At 46.7% G+C, this 24,124-nt stretch overlaps 3 protein-coding genes across 10 annotated transcripts in view; 2 read left to right on the forward strand and 1 right to left on the reverse strand.

Annotated features, from left to right (window-relative positions):
• The window catches only part of LOC121596735 (kelch-like protein 17), a 40,159-nt gene extending 36,870 nt beyond the window's left edge, over positions 1-3,289 (forward strand). For all 5 annotated transcript variants that reach the window (XM_041921932.1, XM_041921935.1, XM_041921934.1 and 2 more), the window contains 2 exons: positions 1,554-2,542; positions 2,619-3,289. In XM_041921932.1, coding sequence (XP_041777866.1) covers positions 1,554-2,542; positions 2,619-2,829 — 1,200 coding nt within the window. In that variant the 3' untranslated portion in view covers positions 2,830-3,289. The remainder of the gene's footprint in view (positions 1-1,553; positions 2,543-2,618) is intronic.
• A 2,404-nt stretch (positions 3,290-5,693) lies between these two features.
• LOC121596688 (prohibitin-2-like) lies at positions 5,694-9,815 on the reverse strand. Of its 4 annotated transcripts, none has more exons than XM_041921843.1 (5): positions 9,728-9,815; positions 9,426-9,577; positions 8,352-9,010; positions 8,176-8,272; positions 5,694-6,201 (listed from the first exon to the last, which is right to left on the reverse strand). In XM_041921843.1, the coding sequence occupies exons 2-5, from the start codon at positions 9,556-9,558 to the stop codon at positions 5,999-6,001; spliced, it is 1,092 nt and encodes a 363-aa protein (XP_041777777.1). In that variant the 5' UTR covers positions 9,559-9,577; positions 9,728-9,815; the 3' UTR covers positions 5,694-5,998. The 4 variants fall into 4 exon arrangements, with proteins under 4 accessions (XP_041777777.1, XP_041777778.1, XP_041777779.1 ...); XM_041921844.1 differs by having other exon boundaries at positions 9,674-9,767; XM_041921845.1 differs by having other exon boundaries at positions 9,678-9,743.
• Positions 9,816-11,223: 1,408 nt separating this feature from the next.
• On the forward strand, positions 11,224-23,931 carry LOC121596131 (protein diaphanous). The gene is made up of 2 exons (XM_041920804.1): positions 11,224-11,835; positions 20,467-23,931. Exons 1-2 carry the CDS (start codon positions 11,469-11,471, stop codon positions 23,451-23,453), a joined length of 3,354 nt encoding a protein of 1,117 aa, XP_041776738.1. The 5' UTR covers positions 11,224-11,468; the 3' UTR covers positions 23,454-23,931.
• Positions 23,932-24,124: the final 193 nt, after the last annotated feature.

Consider the following 24,124-nt stretch of genomic DNA (forward strand, 5'->3'; position numbering starts at 1 on the left):
TGTAGATAATACGGGAATGTGAAAATATTTAAATTAAATACCCTCTAATCGGAAAACTCTCGAATTTCAAAAATCGCTCTTATTTCACAGTCCCATCGGCTCTCAAATAAAAGAGGGTTGATTGTAAAAGATTGTGTATTGCTCTCCTTAAATATGTCCAAAAATAGTGAATCGTACAATGTATTTACGAAATAACACTGGTTTTATAATGGTAAACAGCAAGACCCTTGTTCAATGTATGTTTAATATTCTAGTCTCTTTCGAATCCCAGTTGCGAATCCCACTAACGAATCCATATCGAATCCTACTTAAATTCAAACGGAACCCAAGTCGAATTATTCTACCGGAGTGTGATAAGTTTTTTTAGCGATTGTATCTTAGAACCTACTGAAATCGGAACCTACCACCAATTGAACGGAGTATCATAGAGAAAAAAGTTGTTGCATTGACCAGAATACATTTAGGAACGCACTAGTCAACAGTTTACCATTACAATTCGACATTAGATTGGCGATTAATTGAATATTACGTCCAACAATATTTATAGCAGAACATAACCGACTTATTTATATCATTAGTAGCACTGCAATTAACAGTAAGATTTTTGTTGAAAAATTTCCCATGGACAAATTGTACAAAACATATACAAAAAGGGTGAACAAGAGTTGCCCAAGATAATCGAATTCACAAGCTGACGGAATTATTGTTTGTTGCATGTCTAACGATCTTAAGGATTTACTGTACTATTGTTCACTCATGTCTTGAGTATGCTAACGTCGTAGCAGGAACATCATGAACTACTACGGTCTGTTGGACCATCCAGAGATCCATTCAATGCAGATTTTCCTGTTGTGTGGTATAATTACGATGCTTTTATGCCCACTCGAAACCACAAGAAAAGTAGCAGCTTGGGCTAATGAGCTTCACATCACTGACTTCACCATACTTCTTCGTCCTTCGGTTAAGAGGAGTCTTGTAAAAGGGTCGTTAATGTTTGGTCCATTGGACATTGAGTATCTTATCAACAGCAAAGCAAACTTCGAAGGGTCTCTATTGTAGGCTACACTTTCATATTTTCTGTTTATTTCTGGCTGTTGCTCTCGTGTTTCAGCACAATGTAATTGCCCTGGTTAACAACACTATGCTGGGGCGTAGGTTAACTCAAGGCACAAGTACTTTTCAAGTAAAAGCTTACGTCAATCAGATAGTTATTTCTACCGAGGATGGTCCGGATGGGCGACGATCCACTGATGGAGTTGTAAGAACCGGCAAGGCTACCATGAGACTAGCTCCAATGACCAATCTTAATGAGTGTGTTAGTAGTAAAATATCAGTAAATACCAGAAGTCGTTCAATATAATTTGGTATTGAAAAAAATATAATAAATATACAACTGTTATATTATGTAATCAGTAAACAAATATACTTCGAAAGAGAAAGATGATAGACAGACAAGTAACATTGCTAGAAATAACGTAACAAACCATACTTAATTTTAAAAAAATGATTATTTAACTTTTCTCTTCCCCTTCTCTTCCCATTTCCTTACACAGGTGCAGGATTTGATTTCCAATAGCCAGCTAAACATCTGCTCGGAGGAGAAGGTGTTCATGGCGGTGCTGAACTGGGTGAAGCACGATCTCAGCGAGCGCAAGAAGCACATATCCGAGCTGATGTCGCACGTCCGACTGCCGCTAGTCAGCCGCGAGTTTCTCATGAACTGCGTCGAAACGGAGGCGCTCGTGCGGGAAGAGTCCCACTGCAAGGAGCTGCTGCTGGAGGCGATGAAGTACCACCTGCTGCCCGAGCAGCGCAGCTCCCTCGTGAGCCAGCGGACGCTCGAGCGCCGCCCGGAGGGTATGCGATCGTACATCTTTGCGGTGGGCGGCGGCAGTCTGTTCGCCATCCACAACGAGTGCGAGTGCTACAACCCCAAGACGAACGCGTGGATGACGATCTCGCCGATGATTTCGCGCCGGTCGCGGGCCGGCGTCACCTCGCTCCGGAAGCTGCTGTACGTGGTCGGCGGGTACGACGGCGAGAACGATCTGGCGACGGCCGAATGCTACAACCCGCTCACGAACGAGTGGACCAACATTACGCCCATGGGCACGAAGCGGTCCTGTCTGGGCACGTGCGCCTTCGACGGGCTGCTGTACGTGTGCGGCGGGTACGATGGAGCGTCCTGCTTGAGCAGCGTCGAGCGGTACGACCCACTGACCGGTGTGTGGACGTCCTGTCCGGCGATGAGTACGCGGCGGCGGTACTGCCGGGTGGCGGTGCTGGACAACTGCATATACTCGCTCGGTGGGTTCGATTCCAGCAACTATCAGTCGTCGGTGGAGCGGTTCGATCCGCGCGTCGGCAGCTGGTCGTCCGTGCCGAGCATGACTTCGCGCCGCAGCAGCTGCGGGGTGGCCGCCCTGGACGGCTATCTGTACTGTATCGGTGGCAGCGACGGTACGATGTGCATGCAGACGGGCGAACGGTTCAATCTGCGCACGAACGCCTGGGAACCGATCAGTGCCATGCATTCGCGAAGGTATGTTAGCCGCGTTGGTTGGTCTTCCGCAGTGATGCGATTCTAATAGCATTTTTTTATGCCATTTTATCCACAGATCAACGCACGAGGTGGTGGAAGCGAACGGATTCCTGTACGCACTCGGCGGTAACGATGGCTCCTCGTCGCTCAACTCGGTCGAGCGGTACGATCCGAAGGTGAACAAGTGGACGATCGTCACCTCCATGCTGACGCGGCGCAGCTCGATCGGTGCCTCGGTGCTGGAGTGTTTCAATCTCGAGCGTGGCCTCCTCCAAACCAGCATTTGACCACTGAGCTGTCCCAATGGTGGTGGTGCTGCTGCTGCTGCAGCGGCCGGTGCTACTTCTACGTCTGGACCATCCGATAGCAGTGCAGGCACACCGCCGAGTCAGTAAGTATGTGCTGCGTGCGTTGCGGGGGGAAAAACTCCGCAAAAATCAGTCATTATTATTAGATAAAACATAATTAAACAGCTAGGCTAGCCAAAACCAGGTTGGAAGGATGGGTTGGGTTGTCGGGAAAGCTCTTTCCCTCCGTTTGGATACAATGTCGCTTAAGTGTAAGAAGCTGTGCGCGCATTCAAACAGCAATTTTGCAGCAGTCTTAGTTAAGCTCACTCTGCTCCCGCTCAGCCCGCAGGCTTTTAAGGAAGACTAAAGAGAAAGAATGGTTTCGCCCCACACTCTCACCCGAGTTCTAGTAAATTCAGGGTGCAGTTTGCCGCCTGTGGCTCTGAACATAATCCTTGATGTAGGCGTGTTTTTTCTTTGTTAAACGGTTCAGTATTGTAACTTACCAGCAACCAACCAACTCACCCGTACATTTTTTGTATTGATCTTCGTTCCATATATTGTTCCATTTTGTTGATCAATCTCTATTCAATGTTGTATTATCGTCCTGGCTCCCATTTCCATAGTGGTTGTGTGTGTGCGTGTGTGTGTGTGGGTTATTTATGTTAAGAGCAAATTTCACTTTTGTGGGGTAATGTTTTACACTGCCGTTGAGTTTGTTGTTATTTTACTTTTATTCTACCTCCATTTGTTATATAATTTTAAGCGTCCAATTTCGTTGGCTTTACATTCACACAATCACGCCCCTTTTTTTGCTTTCGTAAAAAAAACAACTCTGGCAAACTCTTTCTCACGACCAAATGCTGCTTGCTTTCACTTCCGACTTCTGACGACAAACACTGTGATAAACTCTCTATTTATTAAGAATGCAATCAAGAATGCATCTCGCATGCACGTGCACTCGTCTGTGTGTGAGTGAGTCATCCTTTTTCGAACCATCGGACATCTATAAAATTCGCTATGCATCCCTTTTCTACACCCTTTACCCTACTTGCTTCGCGCATTTTCGCCTTTCCACTCACTTCTTCTTTTACTGCACCAAACAAGAATGTGTACTTTGCACAACTTTTATGTGTGCTTTCACATCAATGGGAAACATCGTTTATTGTTTTTTAGTGCTGTTCTATTGCCGTCGTTGTAGCTTTAGTGCTGACAAAATACAGTGGAGGATATTCCTGCAAGTGGAGTTTGATTTTTGAGCAAATCATAATTTTTCTAATTAGATATTTTAAAGCTAATATTTTTAGATATTTTGAACCCGGTCTCGTAGTACAGTCGTCAACTCGTACGACTTAACAACATGCCCGTCATGGGTTCGATCCCCAAATAGACCGTGCCGCCATACGTAGGATTGACTATCCTGCAATGGGGGGGTAATCCATAAGTCACTGAAAGCCAAAGCCCCACTAGTGGTACAGGCAGGCATTTGACCGACAACGGTTGTTGAGCCAAAGAAGAAAGAAAGAAAAGAGGTTTTGGACCCCGTAGCACACAATTAAACCTTTTTTAATTAAATTAAACAATGATTTATTAAAAGCTCTTCAGATTTCAAATATTTTTATTTGTTTTTGAAATAAACAAATAAAGTTTTATTAGAAACGTTACTTTAAGATTTAAAAAGAAAAGGCACGTTTTTTAAATTGTCCATTTTGGTGATTAATTTATTCATGTTTCCAAATTGTTTTTTTTTAACAGTACCACTGCTTTCTTATTTTTTTTTTAAGTTTCTCGAATATCTGTATTTCACTTAAATGTGGCTCACTATTTTTTTTACATCGTTTCACCATTTTATGAAACAAATGATTTGGTAGTAGAGCGATAAATCGTTAGATAAATTCAAAAAAAGTTTAAAAACCATTAAAGCAAATCATCCAAACCCGTTACATCAATTAAATATAGGATCAAATATAAATTTGTAAAATCATGGTACGCTTCGAATTATACGATTTTTTCCTTTTTTTTTATTTAATTTTATATGTTTGATATCTTTGTATTTTGATTTAATGTTAAAAAAAATAATAGCACGAAATAATGGATATACAAATCTGCTCAGAACGGAGCGTACACTTAATGGAATTTCCTCCACTGTATTACACTAGCCGTAGAGTCGTATGTAGTTGATGTAGTTTAAATCAATGAGGTCCAACAGAAAAAAAATAATCGATCGATACACAATTTTTGACACAATGGCAACGAAAAAAACGAAGACAGAAACGAACACGACACCGTATTAGAAAACCAAACTGAAATCTAATGGCATGTGGTATGTATCTTTAGAGGAAGCTTCCGCGTCAGCGAGCTAACACGCAATCAATAGCTAAATATTAACGTAACTCAAAGCCATTATCCATTAGAGCTAGCAACAGGACAGTATGGTAACAGTGCATAATGTCTTAAAACAGACGATCTTAAGTAGTAATTCAGGAATCGGTCTGCCACTGGGCAGCGTTCAACAAATCAACCACTGCCATTTTCAAACCTCTCGATAACTGGAAGTAGATATATAGAAACTTGTATCGTGTATCGTGTTTAAACAATATTCCGATTATCATCTACAAACAAAGTAGAAACATCTTATCAAACACGAGCGCATCAAATACAGCGACGAGCGCGAGCGGAAGGGTGAAATAACACGTGAGAATTGGACTGATTGTGAATTATGTTCGGTGGCAGAAAAGGTAGGCATCATTTCAGGGATAGTTTTCTTACAATCAATTAACACATAGCGTACCGTAAATTAGTAGAGAAAGGCTTAAGCGAACCAAACATATATAAGAGAAAACAAGTAGTATCCGTTTTTGTTTGCTCACCAAACATGTGTTTGTACCATCGTTTATTTCGGCAGTATCTGAGCTGATAGTTCTGAAGTATTCTAATTTAAAACATTGAATTCGTCACTAAGCAGTATGTGTGAACCGTAAGGAACAATCTACCGACATTACCATTGTTAAATATGGACAACAAAATACAAACATTAAGCAAAAATCATAAACCGTTTAGCCTTATACAACGAAACAATTCTGTTTGTGTGTGTTTGTTGAAAAATGCATTTGGATTCTCTCCTAGTGTGAAAGAAATTCTTTCCTCTTTTTGTTCTTCCCCCACCCTACAACACATTACCCTTCAACCGATCGACCGTTTCCTCGGCAATGATCTTTATCAAACTCTCATCGTACTGTTTGCTTTCTTCGCTTTGCGCTTCACCGGCTTTACGAGTTGAGTTCGTTTTCACCTGTCCTGTGGCTGGCGACGACGTTGTTGCTGGTGCTGCCGAAGAGTTAAACCATCCATTACTACCCGGCTGACGTGCTGCAGGTTCGTTTCCAAATGTGGACCATATTCGTTTTGACAATATTCGCAAAGGTGTGTATCATGCCAAAGAAAACAAAAATAAACGAAAAACAAAATGAAAGAAAATAATAGAAATAGAGATTTTCACGACTTGCCAACGACCAACGCCACACGCCACTTCCTCCGTTTCCACAGCAAAGGCCCGCCCAGACTCCAACGACTCAGCGAGATGGACAACACTAAAAGTGTTTGTGTGTTACTATGCTATTGTTTTTTTTTTTGTTTCGGAATGATTAACACGCACAACATATTTTTTGATTTACTCTACCACCGATATACGATATACGGGTGGCTGATGGAGATGGAGCGGGAACTGAGAACAACCCCAATTCCTTCTACTTTATTCGCTCACTCGAAATGCGCCCTCTTAACGACTAAACTAAACAAAAATGCAACCTGCGCTTACTGCGACACGCGCGTTTCTTTTTACCATACACCAAACGAAGCGATCTCTTGTGTGCCCCACACTCTCTATCCCTCTCAATCTCTCGCTCTGTCTCCCTCTTCTCTCATTCTATTTAATTGCCCTTGCTTCCCTGCTGATTACACGATGATTATACAGAGGGGGAAAGAGGAAACAAAACTATCATCCTCGCAACTGCTGACCTATTCCAGAGTTTTGCGTTGGGTGAGCACGCCTTTGCTCACACAATAACCCGGAGGCAGATCGTTAAAGGCATTAGAATTAGAGACGGAGAGAGGCTCAGCGGCTGGGGGATAGAATCCCGGAAAGGAACATGAAATCGCGGCACATAATCCATCTTGCAATTTCCCTGACCGATCATCGTCTTCACCCGCCAGTACACGGTACGGTACTACTACACGCTGCGCTGCTTGGTGGAGAAGGAGGAAGGTGGTGGTGGTCACGGCTCGTCGTCGTTTGCCATCATTTTGTCCCAAATTTGCACTCCTATGTATCGACCCACACACACGCACGCACACTGTTATGCTTCGCTTAACTAGTTTCTATTAACGTTCTGTCTCCCTCTCTCTTTCTTTCGTTTCGCAGTATGGTATTAACGGTTTTAGGCAAATAGGTTCTTAAAATGCACCTGCGCTTGCGTACTTATTTTCCTACGGAAGGGAATGGAAATAGAACAGATAGAAATGTTTCATTAGTTTAAAATGATCGTCTACTCTCTACTCACACCAATTGGAAAAAAGATCAATTACTTTACAGGGTTACCAGGGGTTCTCATAGTTGTGGGACACTTACTTGACTTCTTATGGGAAATGAACTTCATATGAAGGAAACGGGACTCTTAGGCACCCTTTTTGGACAAACTCCTGGGGAATTCCAATTAGATTTGTCCCACAAGGGTGCTGTAGAGTCCAATTCCCAGTAAATTATGTTCATTTCACGTAAGAAAGAGTCAATAAAGTGTCCCACAGCTATGATAACGCCTGGAAAACCCTATAAAGCGCAAAAAATACTTTCAAGGAAAGACTAAATCAAACAAGATAAGAAATTATCATTTACTTTTACGAATGTCGAACATATTTAGTTAGGGTGGTTTCTTTACTATGTGCAAGGCTTTGTTTTATTAAAACTACATTTATACAACGAAAACATACGGTTGTCTACTGAACCATGGACATGCCATGTCTCTACACACTGGCTGCCAATTTTTTTAAAAAAGATCTGATTTTAAAACGCAAATCAGAAGCAAGACTTTGGAATGGCAATGTGCATCCTGTGGGATACAACATTTTAATACTTTTTAAAGCTTCGTTTTTTTGCTGTCTAAAACGGAGCATCTTGTGCGTACGGAAATGCGCTCGAAGACGGTGGATGAAACTCTACACCCATCGTTAACTTCTCGTGCGTGGTAGTATCATTATTAGTGTTAGTAGCATTATCGTTCGATGGATTAGACTTGGTTAGTAGTGATGCCTCCGTTGCCGAAGGCGTTAGTAATTCTCATTTCTTACTTGAAACTTTCTTCGACATGTCGTCGAACGTATCGTCCTGAATGTTCAGCATCAGGCTGTTGGCAGAGAGGTACACTCGGTTCTGTGAGTTTGCGATCTGTTGCAGTAAAAAAGGAGGAAAAAAAACTCATTAGAATGAATGCACCACAACACAACCCACAGCAGCAGCCACTCACCGTCCTGGCAATGTTCTGCGCGGCACGGATCTTGCGCAGCTTCAGGTAGCCGGGATTTTCGGCCACGGCTATACCCAACATTTTCGCCGCCTCCGCTTCACCCTCCGCCTGTACGATCTTCTGCTGACGTTCCTGCTTGGCCCGCTCCACCAGGAAGGCGGCCTGCTGTGCTTCCTGCTGCGCCACCTGTTTGCTTTCGACCGCCGCCGTGTATTCCCGCCCGAAGCTCAGCTCCGTCAGTGACACATCGTCCAGGATGATGTTAAAATCGGCCGCCCGCTCCACCAGCTCACGGCGAATCAGCAGCGACACCTGCTGGCGCTGCGTGATCAGCTGGGAAGCGTTGAACTTGGCCACCACGCTCTTCAGCACCTCGTTACAGATCGAGGGCAGCACCTTCTCGTCGTAGTCTTGGCCCAGCTGGCGGTACATCACCGGGAGCTTGCGGGCGTCCGGGCGGGACAGCACCCGGAGCGAAATGTTCACCATCTGCAGATCCTTCGAACCGGTCGGGGAGGAGATTTTGCGCGGCCGGGAGCGGATGTCGTAAATGATCGGATACTGGAACCAGGGCACGCGGAAGTGCAATCCTTCCGAGAACACATCGTCACCGACACCGCCGATACGGTTGAAGATGATCGCACGATGGCCACCTTCGACTGTTTGGGAAAGGGGGGAAAGGGAGGAGCAATGGGTCAAGGCAGAAACATAAACATCAGTGACATGCCTTAACATGTGTGTGTGTGTGTGTACGAGGTTCGATGCAATCCGATTGTTATGTAACGATACGCAATGCTTTCAAGCCGGGTGGGACTGGGCGTTTCGGAGCATAGAATCACGTTTTTGCTTGATTATGATTAAATCACACCTTCTTTCACTATTGCAAAAGAGTGCTTCTTTTAAGCAATTACAATGATTCCATGCTCGCAAGCCGAACCATTCCTCGCACCGACCGGTTCTGCAAGCAATCGCAAATAGAGGTTAGGTTGCATCACTCTTGTACATATACACCCGTCTCCTCCATCGTCACCGGTGCAAGGGATTATTTCGCAATGTGTTGTACCGATACGTTACCCGTGTACATCGAGTTCTTGATGCCGTACGCAGCTGCCCCGACGGCCGCCAGCACCTTCAGCCCCGTGGTCAGACCGGGCGGACCACCCTTGCCGAATTTGCCAGCCAAATCGTTCAGCTTGCTCTGTGCCATCTTGTGTCGCTGGGTTGATCTGCAATTCAAACGAAAAAGGCTTTATTAAGCGTTTGTAACTAAGCTGTAAACTTATGAAACAATGGCAAATGGGAGAAGATGGTTATGAATTTACCAACTTTCTTGCCCAAATTAACACAATTATTATCGACGGATCGCAAACACACACCTCTGCCGCTGGAGAGTTCTCGCGATTTCTTGCACCCGATAGGCGATGTCAGTTTGACAGCACGTGCTGGCTTTGACATTTCTGCCTGCGCACGAAACAAACAGGTTAGGTCATTTTACCATCATTATTATTGCAGCCAGGTTTTCATAACGAGTGGTTGGTGTCTTGGGTAGTGGTTGATGCCGTTATTGCAATCGTTATCTTGTTAGGCCGCAAATCCAGCCATAGAAATGAAATGTCATTCGAACGTGCTACCGCGGAAACGCAGAGATGTTCATGCTGGACATCTCTGCGGAACTGTTATACGCGTTTGAACGCGCCTGCGGAAACGCGCGTCGTGTATTTGGGGCCTTATGTTTTTGTTTTTTTTGCTGAGTTTAAGAATTCACGTAATTAAACAAGGTTGTTGTCCTTAAAACTCTACACCAATGTTTTGAATTACAATCTTTCCCCGAGTTAGGCAGCGCTCTGGGACCAATCGAACGAGACAAACAAACACGACTCTGTTCGATAGGGGTTCTGTCAGCTGTTCGATGCCTTATAGACCTGTTATGATGCACTGCAATACGTCTATCTTTTCATCTCGAAAATGAAGCATTTTCATAGGTTAAATGCATATCCATCTGCAGGGGGAAGATTCAACAAATAATAAACTAGTTATTCACATCAATAATAACATAAAAATCATTCAAATTTAATATTGAAAATTGTAAACAACGTCCTTGCCAAAAAACACACACAATGCATACACATGCATTGTGTACACGTAATAGTTTTATACGTTTCAAACCTGTATATTTGAAGTTATAATTGATTGTGACACATTACAATATATATTGATAAATATTTTAAATATTTTGCACGCAATTTTAAGAATAAAAAGAGACAAACTACATTTGTTTGTTTGTGTCTGACAGTGCACCTCCATATGATTATATGGGTTTCTTTGTGATATTGATTTCCTTTTTTTAATTTTGTTTATTTATTTATTTTTTCTCTGTCAGAATTATTATTTTTCTCAAAAGTTTTTAATCACTTAAAAGCTGTAATCGAATTTAAAAAATATAACTTAAAAGATATAACCGAATTTTCTACATCAATTCCATTAAATAAATAATAAAGTAATAAATTTCATAAATCAACTAAATTTAATCCAAAATCATTATTAATCAATTATATTTTGGCTATAAAACGTGATATTCGGGAAAAAACTCACAGAGTTTCACACTTCTCACAAGACCGCGGGACCCAATACCGAATCTGTCTTAGGCCGCTGTGAGACACACCGAAAACCATCATGTTTTTAATAAAAAGAGTATTTAAACAGTTGAAACTACTCTCTTGACACTTTTAAAATGTTTTGAAGGGGTCAAAGGGCAGCAAAAAACGCACGTCAAACCCTGTATTATGCTGTCGTCTGTACCGTAACGCATGTAACGCCAACAGTTCACCTTCATGTTGACAGCTAACCGTCGCAAGCTGTCAGCATCGTACTGAATGGCCATACCCGCCCAACCGAGTGCATTGTCAAGGTATGCTGAAATCGCCCAGGAAGAAGAAGAAATGATGTCAGCCGTGGAGCAGCGCTGCTCTTTCGCTCGAGACCTAATTTATCCAATCTATGTTGCATCGCGTTATTGTTTTCTGTTTCGTGTAGGATTAGAGTGCTACCTGTAAATCGAACTGTCCCGTGCGCTGGTGTTTTCCCCCGTCGGTTGCGCGCGTCGCGAGTGCGTCGAAAATGTCGAAACACGATCGGGTGAAATCGGGTGGCTTTCTGGATACGTTGCTCGGCCGACCGCACAAGAAGCTCGGTCGGCATGGAGGGAGTGGCGTGTACGGCAATGGGCCGAGCAGCGCTGGCGGCAACGGTACGGGCGGGTACGGCAGCTACGGCAGCCTGAACGGGGGCCGTCCACTGTCCGGCCCGGACGCGGACCTGGCGTCGCTGATCGAGCCGAACGAAACGCATCGACTGAGCGAGGCGGAAGTCAACAAGCTGTTTCTCGAAATTCTCGAGGACATGAACATTCCCAAGGACAAGCGCGACCCGCTGCTGGGCAAACCGCTGGAGGAGAAGCGCAAAATGATCGACATGCACGTGAAAGGTACGTAAGAGGCGCGCGGAACCGTCGCCCCATACCCGAACGGGCAGCGCGGGGTGGACACTTAATTCAGCCTCAACAAAGACGCCACACTCGCGGTGGGGGTCGGGCCAGCAAGCGTACGAGAAAGCGTGACAGGAAGATTGGTGTGGTGTGGAAGTGCATCGGGGAAGTTGGTGTTCGTGGTGCGTGGTGTTGTTGCAGTTGTTGTTTATTTACATGGGCAAATGGAAAGGATGCGCGGCAAGGTCTCGTTCCGCCACCACCTCGACCCTACCTGCCCTACCCCAAAACAGGGGGGGGGGGCTTCCTTTGGGCAAGTCTTCAGTGAACAGCAACGCACTGACACACACACACACACGCACAAAGGCCTTCAAAGTGTATTACTCTCTCCCGCGCGCACCCGCGGAGTCTCCATGGTGACCCACAAAAGCATCCTTCACGATTTGTGTGCGGGCAAAATGAGCCTGGGTGAAATCAGCGGCTCTTGGGGGTGTGTGGACACCCGTGCGGTACAGATAGTGAGAAGTGCAAGTAGGGGGGATGACCTAACGCCCCTTCCCTCCACGAACGGTCTGGCACTCAACCGCGATTGTGAAACGAAAACAAAACTCAACCGTCGTAGTTGTAAAGAAGAACGCCGCGTCAAAGTGCACGAAACGGCGTTGTCGTAGTCGTGGTCGTGCGCAGTGTAAGTCACCGTGTGGCCCAAGTGGGGGAGGCACGGTTCGTTCTCTTGTGCACTGCACTGCAACCTCCCCGTCGCGATTTCACGGCTGGGCAAACCTTGGTGATGCTAGTGAAAACACGTGCAAAATTAAACTCCCCATCCCTCCGTTCAAGGATGGATCGCTTGAACAAGGGGCAGCAGCGAGAGCGAGCCGTTCCATCTTCGGGTGTATTTTTAGAGCAGAAAACTGTCTCGGTCGCTTAATTTACTATAATTAACCTGTCAAAACACCGAGCGGTGAAGGAAGGACAGTGCAAACACATGACTTGCTGAGATCATCACCTTCCCCCGGGTTTGGAATTCCAAAAATATTTATACTTTTTGGACTCGGGAATCGTATCAATTATGGTTTCAAATCATCATTTGCACACAGCAAACACAGTAGCAGGCTGTGCATGCCCCGCGCCACAGTGCATATCCGTCACGGTGTCCCGCTTTTTGTCGATTTGTCTGCGGTGGCCTGTTACTTCTTATCAACGCTTTGTGAAACGTCAGCAAATCAAACAAAGCCTTGAAGGCGCAGGCGGCACACACACACGATGCGTGTATAATTTCAGTCGTTATTTTTTAAAGTACAAACGTGCAAACAAGACTGTTTACAATATTAAGCGCTCCAAAGGGGTTCACGAAAACTCCCGAACGTTGAGTGCCTTGGATTAATGGCCATACTATTTATTTGCCGAGACACGAGAGAGACACGACCACTGGTGGAATCCTATGTGGGTGATAAGCGTAGCGTTAAGCAAGCAGCACCGTACTCCACTCGTTCGTACGTACAGGCGCAGGCAAAGTTGGCGCAAGCAAAATGCGCTATGAGCTCATAATTATAATTGTCTTATCGCGCCCGTACTCGGTACTTCTTATCGCGGCCTTTTCCACGGCCTTCGCTCCCCCCAAAACACTTGTCTGCGCGTTTGTTTTCCATCCCCCGGAAATGTGTGCGTGTGTGAGAGTCGAACATTACCTTGAACTACTAGCCACTTTTTGTTTTTGGTTCGTATGTGTCGTCGAATCGTTTGTGGCTGTAACAAAAACGCTGATGAAAACACACTTTTGGCGCTAAACGGAGTAGCAACCGCAATCAAACATTTTCGGGTAATGTGTTTAAATTTATCGTAGACGCGCACCATCGAGTATGCCCCGCGTGTTGCCATGGTTACGCTGCGTTAGAGGCGTGGAGCATTAAGCGCGAAGTGTGGTGTTGTGGGAGTAAGCGCAACAGGTGTCATGCTGGCTGACTGGGAGCGCGCGTCCCAGGTCATGCGTACAATAGAGGTAGTGGAGGGTGAAACAATGGCGGTGTGTTTACTTTTAGGTCGCGTTTTAAACATGTGCAATAGCAGCAATTGATTCCGCACCCTCACCCGCCAAACAAATCCCGCCTCGACGGGTGCAGTCGAGCGTGTGCTGGGTCGGTTCCGGCGGACCACAAAAATGAACAACCCAACACCCTGCGGAAGGGGGCGGATTGATGAGCGATGCAGACAAAACAACGAAGAAGATGTGTCGTCGTTTATTTGGTATTTTTGTTTTCTTCCAGCTCGGAATAGAACGAACGGAACAGGTTCTCGAGGAAGAGAGGATTAATGCGGTGCTGGTGCTGTGTTTCCCAACTTTTATGTGTAGATTGGCACGGAAAAGTACGCTTCACGTCTAGAAAATGATAAATTATCTTTGCGCTTTATCGACACGCAAATGGGTTAAATTCCTATCGAACGCGTGACAGGTTAGCAAACAAGCTTTGCCAAGAAGTTGCTCACACCCTAAACCCATTGCGCCCCGTGGTCGAATGGTATTAGGGATAGAAGCATTATCGAGACGGCCACAAAAAGCTCCAAACGGCAACAAAATCAGCGATTCGATTAACACTAAAATGTTCCTATCTTTACGGCGCGGTTCGTACGCAACGGTTGGATCACAATCCTATCATTTCTCCCGTTTTTTTGATGATGGAACCTATTTGAGTTCTTTTGGAACATTTTACCTGTTTCTTTTCGTTTTGTTCGACCCTTTCTAGTTGAGAGTCGGATTTCTTTTCGGCACCAACAGTGACTCTACTCCAAAATCTGTTGTGCCTCTCCAGCTGTGTGATCCGACTACGAAAGAACCCTACTAAAACAAGGGAATAGACGCTCGCGTAGCTCTGAAATAGCTCACACCGTCGTAGCCCCGTTATTCTCCACACACCACAACCCCACCACGGCCGAGAAAGCGTCAATCGATAATCAACGCGCTCTTGGGGCTGCGCTACCTACTACTACACCGTTGGCGAGCAGCGCTGCTGCTGTTTGTCGCTTGCGGTCGCGGACGTTAAAAATGCGCCGTATGATAAGAAAACCCCGAGGTCTGGAGAATGTGGATGTGGAACGCTCGCAGCAAGAAGAGAACGCGTTGCGTGCTTTTACACGCCGTATCGCTTGCACCGTTGACTCACGGCCACACGTTCCTTATATGCGCATACTGCCGCGCTGTATCGCCTTTTTCGGCCGGCCGACTCTGGCTCTGATCCATCCCGCGCGCTCGGGCACAAGATTTGCACAAAATATTGCAACCATCATCATTGATCGGAGGCAGTGTGGTCTCAGCACACACACAACGAGTCTCTCCCCATTCAACCACGATGATGATCTGTTGTTTCTCCCTCCGGCATGTCCGTCCTGTGACGACGATGTCGCTGGGCGATGTCTCATCTTTGTTTAAACGTAGAGGAAGACCGTTCCTCTTACCGGAAAGACCGTTGGAAGCTCAATTTAATGGCCAGGCGATACGGGCGACAATCGTACGTAAGGGAGAGCGGGTGAAAGGCGTATTCACCACACTCCACTCCAATATTCTCTTGTTTTGTTGTGCTCAACGACTGTGGGGTGATTCAAGGCTCCCCGCGCTAACTGATGAGCAATTTCGTTGGAGAATTTACGACACGGACTTTGAATGTCATGCCATTGAGACGCCAACAGTCGGTGCTAACGATATAATGAGAAATACTGCAAACGTTTACCTCTTTACCATGTGTTAAGGAAGAATTCTGTGAATGAATGTGATGGAGTGGGGCATTATGTTGGTAGAAAAAAGTATTTATTTGAACACAATTTGCTAATGCATACTCCTGCCTGCGTACGTGAAGCAACTCTCTTCTTTGTCTTGTTACATTGTGATAAAGAACCAATAAGCGGTGTATCACAGCTGAAAGATGATCGTCGTCGTCGTCATCGTCGTCATCCCGTGCCCGAGTGTGGTTGCCTTCGGTCGCGTTTATCTAGTGGCGCCACGTGCTCATCCATCGTGCCACATGCCTCACATTACGTCAAGCAGCAAGCAGCAGCTGCATTCGCGCTCGATCGCAAACAAACGCTTCACTTGATCTCGCATCCATGCCCTACAGACACCGCAGCACCAGCCTGCCTGCCACGTCCATCGTAACGTCGTCGCGGGTTCTCGTTGTAGTAGTACCACCCCCAACAACCACCCCTTTTTTCCTACCCATAAGCCTTTTTGTTTGCTATTTCTGCACGTTTCTCCAGAGCTTCGGGAGAAACGGATCCAATTCTTTGCCATACCATCTCACCCGCCAGCTGTTCATTCTAGCGAGTAGAATACCCCACTCCCCGCCTCTCTGTGTGTTGGCGGCTCATTTATGAGTCCATTGCAACCACCCTTTTGGGTTGGGAGGATTCACTTTTCCTGTGCAGCGCACAGCAAAGCCATAGACTGGCGCGCGGGCGTCTGGTCGTTCCGGCCGGCAAACAACCGATTCGTGCTTAGTGTAGTGGTCGTCGCTTTGCTGCGTATCTTCTTCGTTTGCACACACTTTTCCCCTCGCCAAGTTCAAGGTCGGTGGCGGACGTTAGGTTGGTCCAGTGTGCGTCGCAAGAGGAGCTGGATCCCAGTCGAGCAACGCGCCTGTGCGCAAGAAGAGAGAAGCCAGTTCTGGAAAGCTCTTACCATCATTACCATTTTTCTCTCGTTTGCATTACATCATCGGCTTTAGGTTGGTTAGGTTCCTTTCATGTTCTTCTCCTTCTTCCTGTTTTGTGTTTCGGGCCTCTCGTCATATAATCCTGTTTTATCGCCCTTGCCATGACGTGGTCCGTGCTCTCGCCGACCGTTAAAAAACATCTTGTTCAAAAAAGATCATCATCAGTAACGACGGTATTGCGCTGACGTGCGCGCGTCTCTGTTTCAAATGCACCTTGCAGGTTATGGACGCCGATCTTGATGTTCACGCTGTCCTCCAACTGGCGAAACTTGTGTACGTCTGTGTGTTTTTCGTCGATGACACCATCACGCTATAATTAACGGTTCACTAATGGTTTTTCAAAATACAGATATATCGGCCTGTTTATTCAATTGCCTTCCGGAGCGAGATGATGATGATGATGATCATTCTCGACGGTGTTGTTTTCTCTGAAACCTGGGTGAGATGGCGTATGATCCATTGGTTTTGGCGTGCCTTTCTTCGTTGTTGCAACCTTACCCCCCCCCCCTCCTCCAAGAGTACTCACTTTATCATTGTTCGATGGATGAAATTTAGTAACTGGGACAGCACAGTCACAGTGAGGTAGCAAGCAAGGAGTAGTAAGTGTTGATGGCAAGCTATGCTGTAAACAACTCTTTTTTGAAACAGAACGTTCTTGTGGCGATCAGCAGTAGCATCCGTTTGTGCTGATCGATCGATCTTTTTTTCGAAGTGTTGGGTGGGCATATGTGGGTCAATGATTGATGTGGTGTGGAAAGGGAAGAAGAATCGTTTGTGATCTGTTTGAAAGTATCTGTCCGTGGGGCTGACAAAGCAGAGAGCCATTATTCTTGATACAGAAGCTGTTGCTGTTTGCGTCATAAAGTGCACAAATTTCGTAGTACATAATGAGTTCAAATTGTTGATTCAAATGCTTTATGTTTTGAATTTTTATTGCATTGAGATTGTAAATCATATTACCGTCGAAGGCGTCCTTGACAGTGTCCTGAACCAATCATAGTTTAGTGTCGTAATAGTGCCTTAGTTGGCTCTTCAGCTGCCCTTTACGACTTGGTGCCTTGGTGGACACGTTGTGTGGTCCTGTTCTATTCCTCTTCCTAAACTCTGGCTCGTTGATGTAGTAACATTTTTACTGTTTTTTTTTAATCACTTTATACTGCAAAGATCCTAACTGTATACGTTATAAAGCTTTTACCCTGGCAGGATCAGAATCTATATCGATCGGAATGGAGCACTGAGACCTTCTGTATTAAAACGAACAGGCCTTTGATGTATGTACTTCGCGTAAAGCAAACAAACAATTTCCTATTCTAGTTAGATCTAGATTTAGATTGGTTGAAGATTTACACAGGACCTCAATATTTCTCCAAATTTTAGTATCCTACATCAACACTTATTTCGTTCGACTACGATAAAGCTCAAATCTTAAATCGTTATGAGATCATGTTCCAAAATCCTGATCGCGATATCATTTTATCCGTATATATATATATATATATATATATATATATATATATATATATATATATATACGTTACGTTTTGATGATTGTTGTGTCATAAAAGTATTGAATTTTATTGCATACAACTGATGCATAAAACGAGATTGTCTTTCGTAACTTTCGTAAGCGAATCTGTTAGTGTTATCCTTCAGTTAGCGACATGAAAATCAATGTGAATATTTCCTTGAACTTTTGGACGACTTAAGCTACTGATATTTGCTGAAAACATAGTAGAACAGCGAAATCCTGAATATGGACGTTGATGATTCTCTAAAAGTAACTTACTGTGAAAAACTTGCACTATTCATTGTATTCTTGTTACTGCTTTCAAACACGTTCAGAACATCCAGCCTTCTAAGCTATGCCCCATTAGATCGTTATCAAAGTCTTCTTCCGCATGATTTCTCCCCTAGTCCCTGAGGTTTCCGATGACATGATCAACAACACTGGGTTCTGGCGAGTCTAATGCATTCTTCATCTGTGAGTTCATCGATAAACTGATAAACTAAAACTAGACATTCCACACATTCCACTCCAAATGTCTCCATCCGAGGGGATATTGCAATCAACAATTGTAAGGTGAATCGTTGTATTTTACATGGCCCATAGTGTTTACTATTTCAATTGTTCGTTTGAATTTGTTATCATAAACCCATTTTGTTTCAGAAATGAAGATATTCTTTCCTGTGGATTTGCACTTTACACCAACAACAATCACGAGCAATTCCAAAATTGATATTTCAGAGCGCATTCTACATTATTGGGCATCATTTCTTGCTGGCAGTGCTGCAAAATGTCACTGTCAATATCATTAAAAAAATCTGACTGTAACGGAATCCATGTCAGCGTCACGTACTCAGTTGTGATAATCAGAGCTTATGCTCAAACAGTTGGTGTTACCAATACATGCTTGATGACAGTTTAGTAACCAACGCTTGGTCAATCACTTTGTCATGACTTTTTTTTAATCGGATCAGTTCTGATAAATGTCACTGAAATAGTCATGACAAATTCCGACTGAAATAAAATCATGTCAGCGTCACGAGCTCTTATGTGATCATTAAAGGTGAGACTCAAACAGTTGCAGGTGCGACCATCTAATGCTTGGTGATACTTTGTGCCACCAACCCTAGGTTATTATTTTTTGTCGGTGATCATCAGGATAGTCATGGGAGATGTGCGATGCGTGCCACTTGAGACTACTCAAGCGTCAAAATGAGCATACTTTTTTGCTCAAATGCTTAATCGTCCTACCCAACAGAGTATCAAAGCAGACAGAGCGAGAAGACATGCAAATTTTGTTGCTTGAGACCACTTGCCAAATATGTTCCAAGAATGTCGTGAATGTGAAGAATGTGTCGTTTTCATAGGGAGAAAATGTCATGACTAAGTGAGATATCAAGATGCTAAACAAAATGTCACTAAGCATGTGATTAATCCATCAACTGTTTGAGTCTCACCTCTGATTATCTCAGTTGTGCACGTGGGCTGATTTGAGTTTCATTTCAGACATGAGTGTTGATGACTGAAACAGTGGCATTTGGCAGCACTGTTCATAGCCAGAAAAAGTCATGATTATGTTTACGTTATGTTTGCATTAAACTCAGCCTCTATCAGTCAGAGTATTGCGTTGGACTGAAGCATTTGCATGTCGCGTACGACATATCATGGCATACATTGATTCAGTATCAATCATCAATGAACATCAAGCTACCACGGATATATTCAGTGTGTTCGGTTGTAATTATCACATGATGCTCGTGATATTTTGCAGCACTGCTTGCAGGGATAGATAGTCCCGTCCATACTGTCATAATAGCTCTTTTTGCTAAACGACTTACTGGCCCATGCCCTGCCGGAAGCCTCGTAAGCACTTTCGCAATTCCACGCAGCCGGGAAAAGCTATCCCCGCTTGTTATAGGAAGGACTGTTCCGGTTGGGATATGATTCTGTCCAGCCGTGTAGAAATCAACGCTGTAGACCAATAGACCACCGGGCGCCCTTGTCATGCTGCCTTTGCGCTTGGAACAAAAACTGATATTGTTACTGTCATACATGTTCGATCGATGATCTAATTGCGATGAGCAATATTGAAGAGGAAAACAAGGACATTAACAACAGTGTCAGTGACAAGGCCAGGACAGGTTCATCTAACTGAACCTTGAATGCACGGTTATTGAGACCGTGCAGGACCGTACAGGAATAAGGACCTTACGCTGGAATTTGATCCCAACAAATCCCAACTAAGATAGATAAAGAGAGATACTTTCTCAGGGACTTTAAATATATAAATACAGACATGAGCAAGATACGAGAGAATTGGTTTTGGAGAAAGCCCTTCGAGTAGGTCCTAAACAACATGTCCATAGTGAAATTTCAGAAATTAATCTTCAAATTCTAATTGGTTTTTCTCTCTCCCGATTGCAGGAAAAATCTCGTCCGAGCATCGTGCGAACTCACGATTCGAAAAACCCTCCGACTACGTACAGTACCTGCACGAAGGCGACTACCTGAACCGAACGAACAAGCTACTCGCCTGCCTGGAAAGTCTACGCGTCGCGCTGACCAGCAATCCGATCAGCTGGATCAAGGACTTTGGCGAGGATGGCATCAACGAGATCGTGTCCCTGCTGCGGTACTGCAAAACGGTACCGCGCCGCATGCACAAAATCGAGTACGAGTGTCTCCGCTGCCTGAAGGCGATCCTGAACAACTCCTGGGGCCTGAACGTGATCCTAACACCCGATCAGCATGCGGTAGTGCTACTGCTGGCACAGTGCATCGACACCACCCAGCCGCACACGATGTGCGAAGCGATCAAGCTCCTGTCCGCCCTGACGCTGCTGAAGGATCGCAACGGGTACGAGAAGGTGCTGCGGGCCATTACCAACGTCAGCTCGATGCGGAAGCCGGGCGCGGAGCGGTTCCGCCCGATCGTGGAGGGCCTGCTGATGGACAACGATCGCAACTACGAGCTGACCTGCAGCACGATGATCTTCATCAACTGCATCATCAACACGCCGACGGACATCAACTTCCGGCTGCATCTGCGCTGCGAGATCATGCGCGCCGGGCTGTACGAGCGGATCGACCAGCTGTCCGAGATGGTGGACAAGTGTGGCAACGAGAATCTGGTGAACCACATCAAGATCTTCAACAGCTACCGGGAGGAGGATTTCGAGGAGTTTAGCAATCGCTTCGACAACGTCCGGCTCGAGCTGGACGATATGAACGATTGTTTCGAGCTGCTGAAGAACCTGGTCGCCGACACGGCGAGCGAACCGTACTTCCTGTCGATCCTGCAGCATCTGCTGTTCATCCGGGATGATCACCAGTACCGGCCGGCCTACTTCAAGCTGATCGAGGAGTGCGTTTCGCAGATCGTGCTGCACAAGAGCGGCTACGATCCGAACTTTGACAGCCGCGACTTCCACATCGACACGAGCACGCTGCTGGACGACATGGCGGAAAAGACGAAGCAGATTGAGAGCAAAAAGTCGGAGGACTTCGAGAAGCGCATGACCGAGCTGCAGACGGCCAAGCAGGAGGCGGAGGCGCGCGTGGCCGCGCTGGAAGACCGCCTCAAGGAGATCGAGGCGACCGGTGTGGTCGTGTCGCCGAAGGGGAAGAGCAAGCTACCTCAAATCACCATTCCACCGCCACCGCCCGGTTTGCTGCCCGGCGGTGGCCCTCCTCCACCTCCTCCCTGTCCCGGTGCCGTACCCGTCATGATGGGTGGTGGTGGTGGTGCGCCTCCTCCACCTCCACCACCGTTCCCGGGAGCGGCGGCGGGAGGTCCACCACCGCCGCCCCCGATGCCCGGCATGGGCGGTCCGCCACCTCCCCCGCCACCGATGATGATGATGGGTATGCGGCCGCCGGGAATGCCACCACCGTTCCCGAACGCCGCCCCCAAGCCGCTCCCGTACGGGCTGAAGCCCAAGAAGAAGTGGGACACGGATGGGCCGATGAAGCGCGCCAACTGGAACGGGCTGGACGCTAAAAACCTGTCCGAAAACTCGTTCTGGGTGCAGGTGCAGGAGGAGCAGCTGGCCGACAATGACATGTTCGCCCGGCTCGCCCTCAAGTTCTCCTCCAAGCCGGCGAAACCGATCGACAAGGACGCGGCCGACCGGCCCCAGTCGTCGAAGAAGAACGTCGATCTGCGCGTGCTGGACGCGAAGGCGGCCCAAAACCTGTCCATCCTGCTCGGCGGCTCGCTGAAGCATCTGTCCCACGAGCAGATCCGCACCTGCCTGCTGCGCTGCGACACGTCCGTGCTGAGCCCGAGCGTGCTGCAGCAGCTCATCCAGTACCTGCCGCCGCCCGACCAGCTCAAGCGGCTGCAGGAGATCCGGGCGCGGGGCGAAGATTTGGCCGGGGCGGAGCGGTTCGCGGCCACGATCGGCGACATCAAGCGGCTCGGCGCTCGGCTGCAGAGCCTCAGCTTCAAGATCGACCTGCCCGACATGGTGCAGGACGTGAAGCCCGACATAGTGGCGGGGACGGCGGCCTGCGAGGAGGTAAAGAAGAGCAAAAAGTTTGCCAAGGTGCTGGAGCTGATCCTGCTGCTCGGCAACTACATGAACTCGGGCTCGAAGAAGGACCCGGCGTATGGGTTCGAGATGAGCTTCCTACCGAAGCTGTCCAGCACGAAGGACCACGAGAACAAGCAGACGCTGCTGCACTATCTGGCCGAGGTGATCGAGAGCAAGTTCCCGGATGCGCTCACCTTCTACGAGGATCTGTCCCACGTGGACAAAGCGTCCCGCGTCAGCCTCGACACGATCCAGAAGACGATGCGCCAGATGAACAACGCGCTGAAGAACCTCGAGTCCGATCTGAACAACAACAAGGTGCCGCAAAGCGAGGACGACCGCTTCCTGGAGGTGATGGGCCAGTTCGCGGTGGAGTGCCGCGCGCAGGTGGAGGTGCTGGGCCGCATGTTGGCCCAGATGGAGTCACTGTTCGGCAGCTTGTCCGAGTACTACTGCTTCGATCCGGCCAAGTACACGATGGAGGAGTTCTTTACCGACATCAAAACGTTCAAGGACGCGTTCGTGCAGGCGCACGCCGACAACTGCCGGTTGCGCGAGGAGGAGGAAAAGAAGCGCCGAGCGCAGGAAGCAAAGGAACGGTCCCAGCGCGAACTGCTCGAACGGCAGCAGCAGCGCAAGGTCGATCTGATCAACATTGATGCGGCGCAAACGCAGGAAGGCGTGATGGACAGCCTGCTCGAGGCGCTCCAGACCGGGTCGGCGTTCGGCAATCGGGAGCAGCGGCGAAGGCGCGGCCCACGGCCAGCCGGTGCCGAGCGGCGGGCCCAGCTGAACCGCAGCCGGTCGCGAACGGGCATCACGGCGAGTGCGTTCTCCAGCCGGGAGATGCTGTCGGAGCTGCTCGGACCGGCTTAGTGCCCCCCGCGTGTGTTGCCAGGGAGTGTGCCACTGAGTGCCACGGAGTACCACAGAGTACCACGGAGTGTGTATAGTTTTGAGATTCATTTTGCAAAATGGGATTCCCCCTCTTTAGCGGACCCAGTTGCGCAAGGGCAATTTTACAAGGACTGTGTGTGTGAGAGAGCGTTGTTTTTTTAATCCAATTGGAACGGAACATTATCCAGAAAATTCAGTATTCTTCTCTTTTTTTTACATGAACAATAATTACACTAGGATGCAATAATAATAATACACGCTGAGGATGGGAAAAATTGTAGCTATATTTGGGTGCACATAGGGATAGAAAGGGAACTACAATGCCATCCGTGAGCACAGTGTCCCTCTTTCCTGGAAAAGAAAAAAAAGAAACCACCGTTCCATGATCTATTTCTTCGATGGACGATGGTCATCATTATAAGGAAAGAGAGAGAGAGAGGAGAGAGAGAGAGAGAGAGAGAGAGAGAGAGAGAGAGAGAGAGAGAGAGAGAGAGAGAGAGAGAGAGAGAGAGAGAGAGAGAGAAAAAAAAATGCCAACGCCAAAATCCGCAAAAAAAAACTGGCGATCGTCTTACCTTAACCACACAACGCAAAAGACTTATAAAACACACACACAGAGAGAGACAAAAGCGCCTTATAATTAAAGGTTG

The sequence above is a fragment of the Anopheles merus genome, chromosome 3R, assembly GCF_017562075.2.
Source record: "Anopheles merus strain MAF chromosome 3R, AmerM5.1, whole genome shotgun sequence".
In the NCBI taxonomy this organism is placed as follows: Eukaryota; Metazoa; Arthropoda; class Insecta; order Diptera; family Culicidae; genus Anopheles; species Anopheles merus.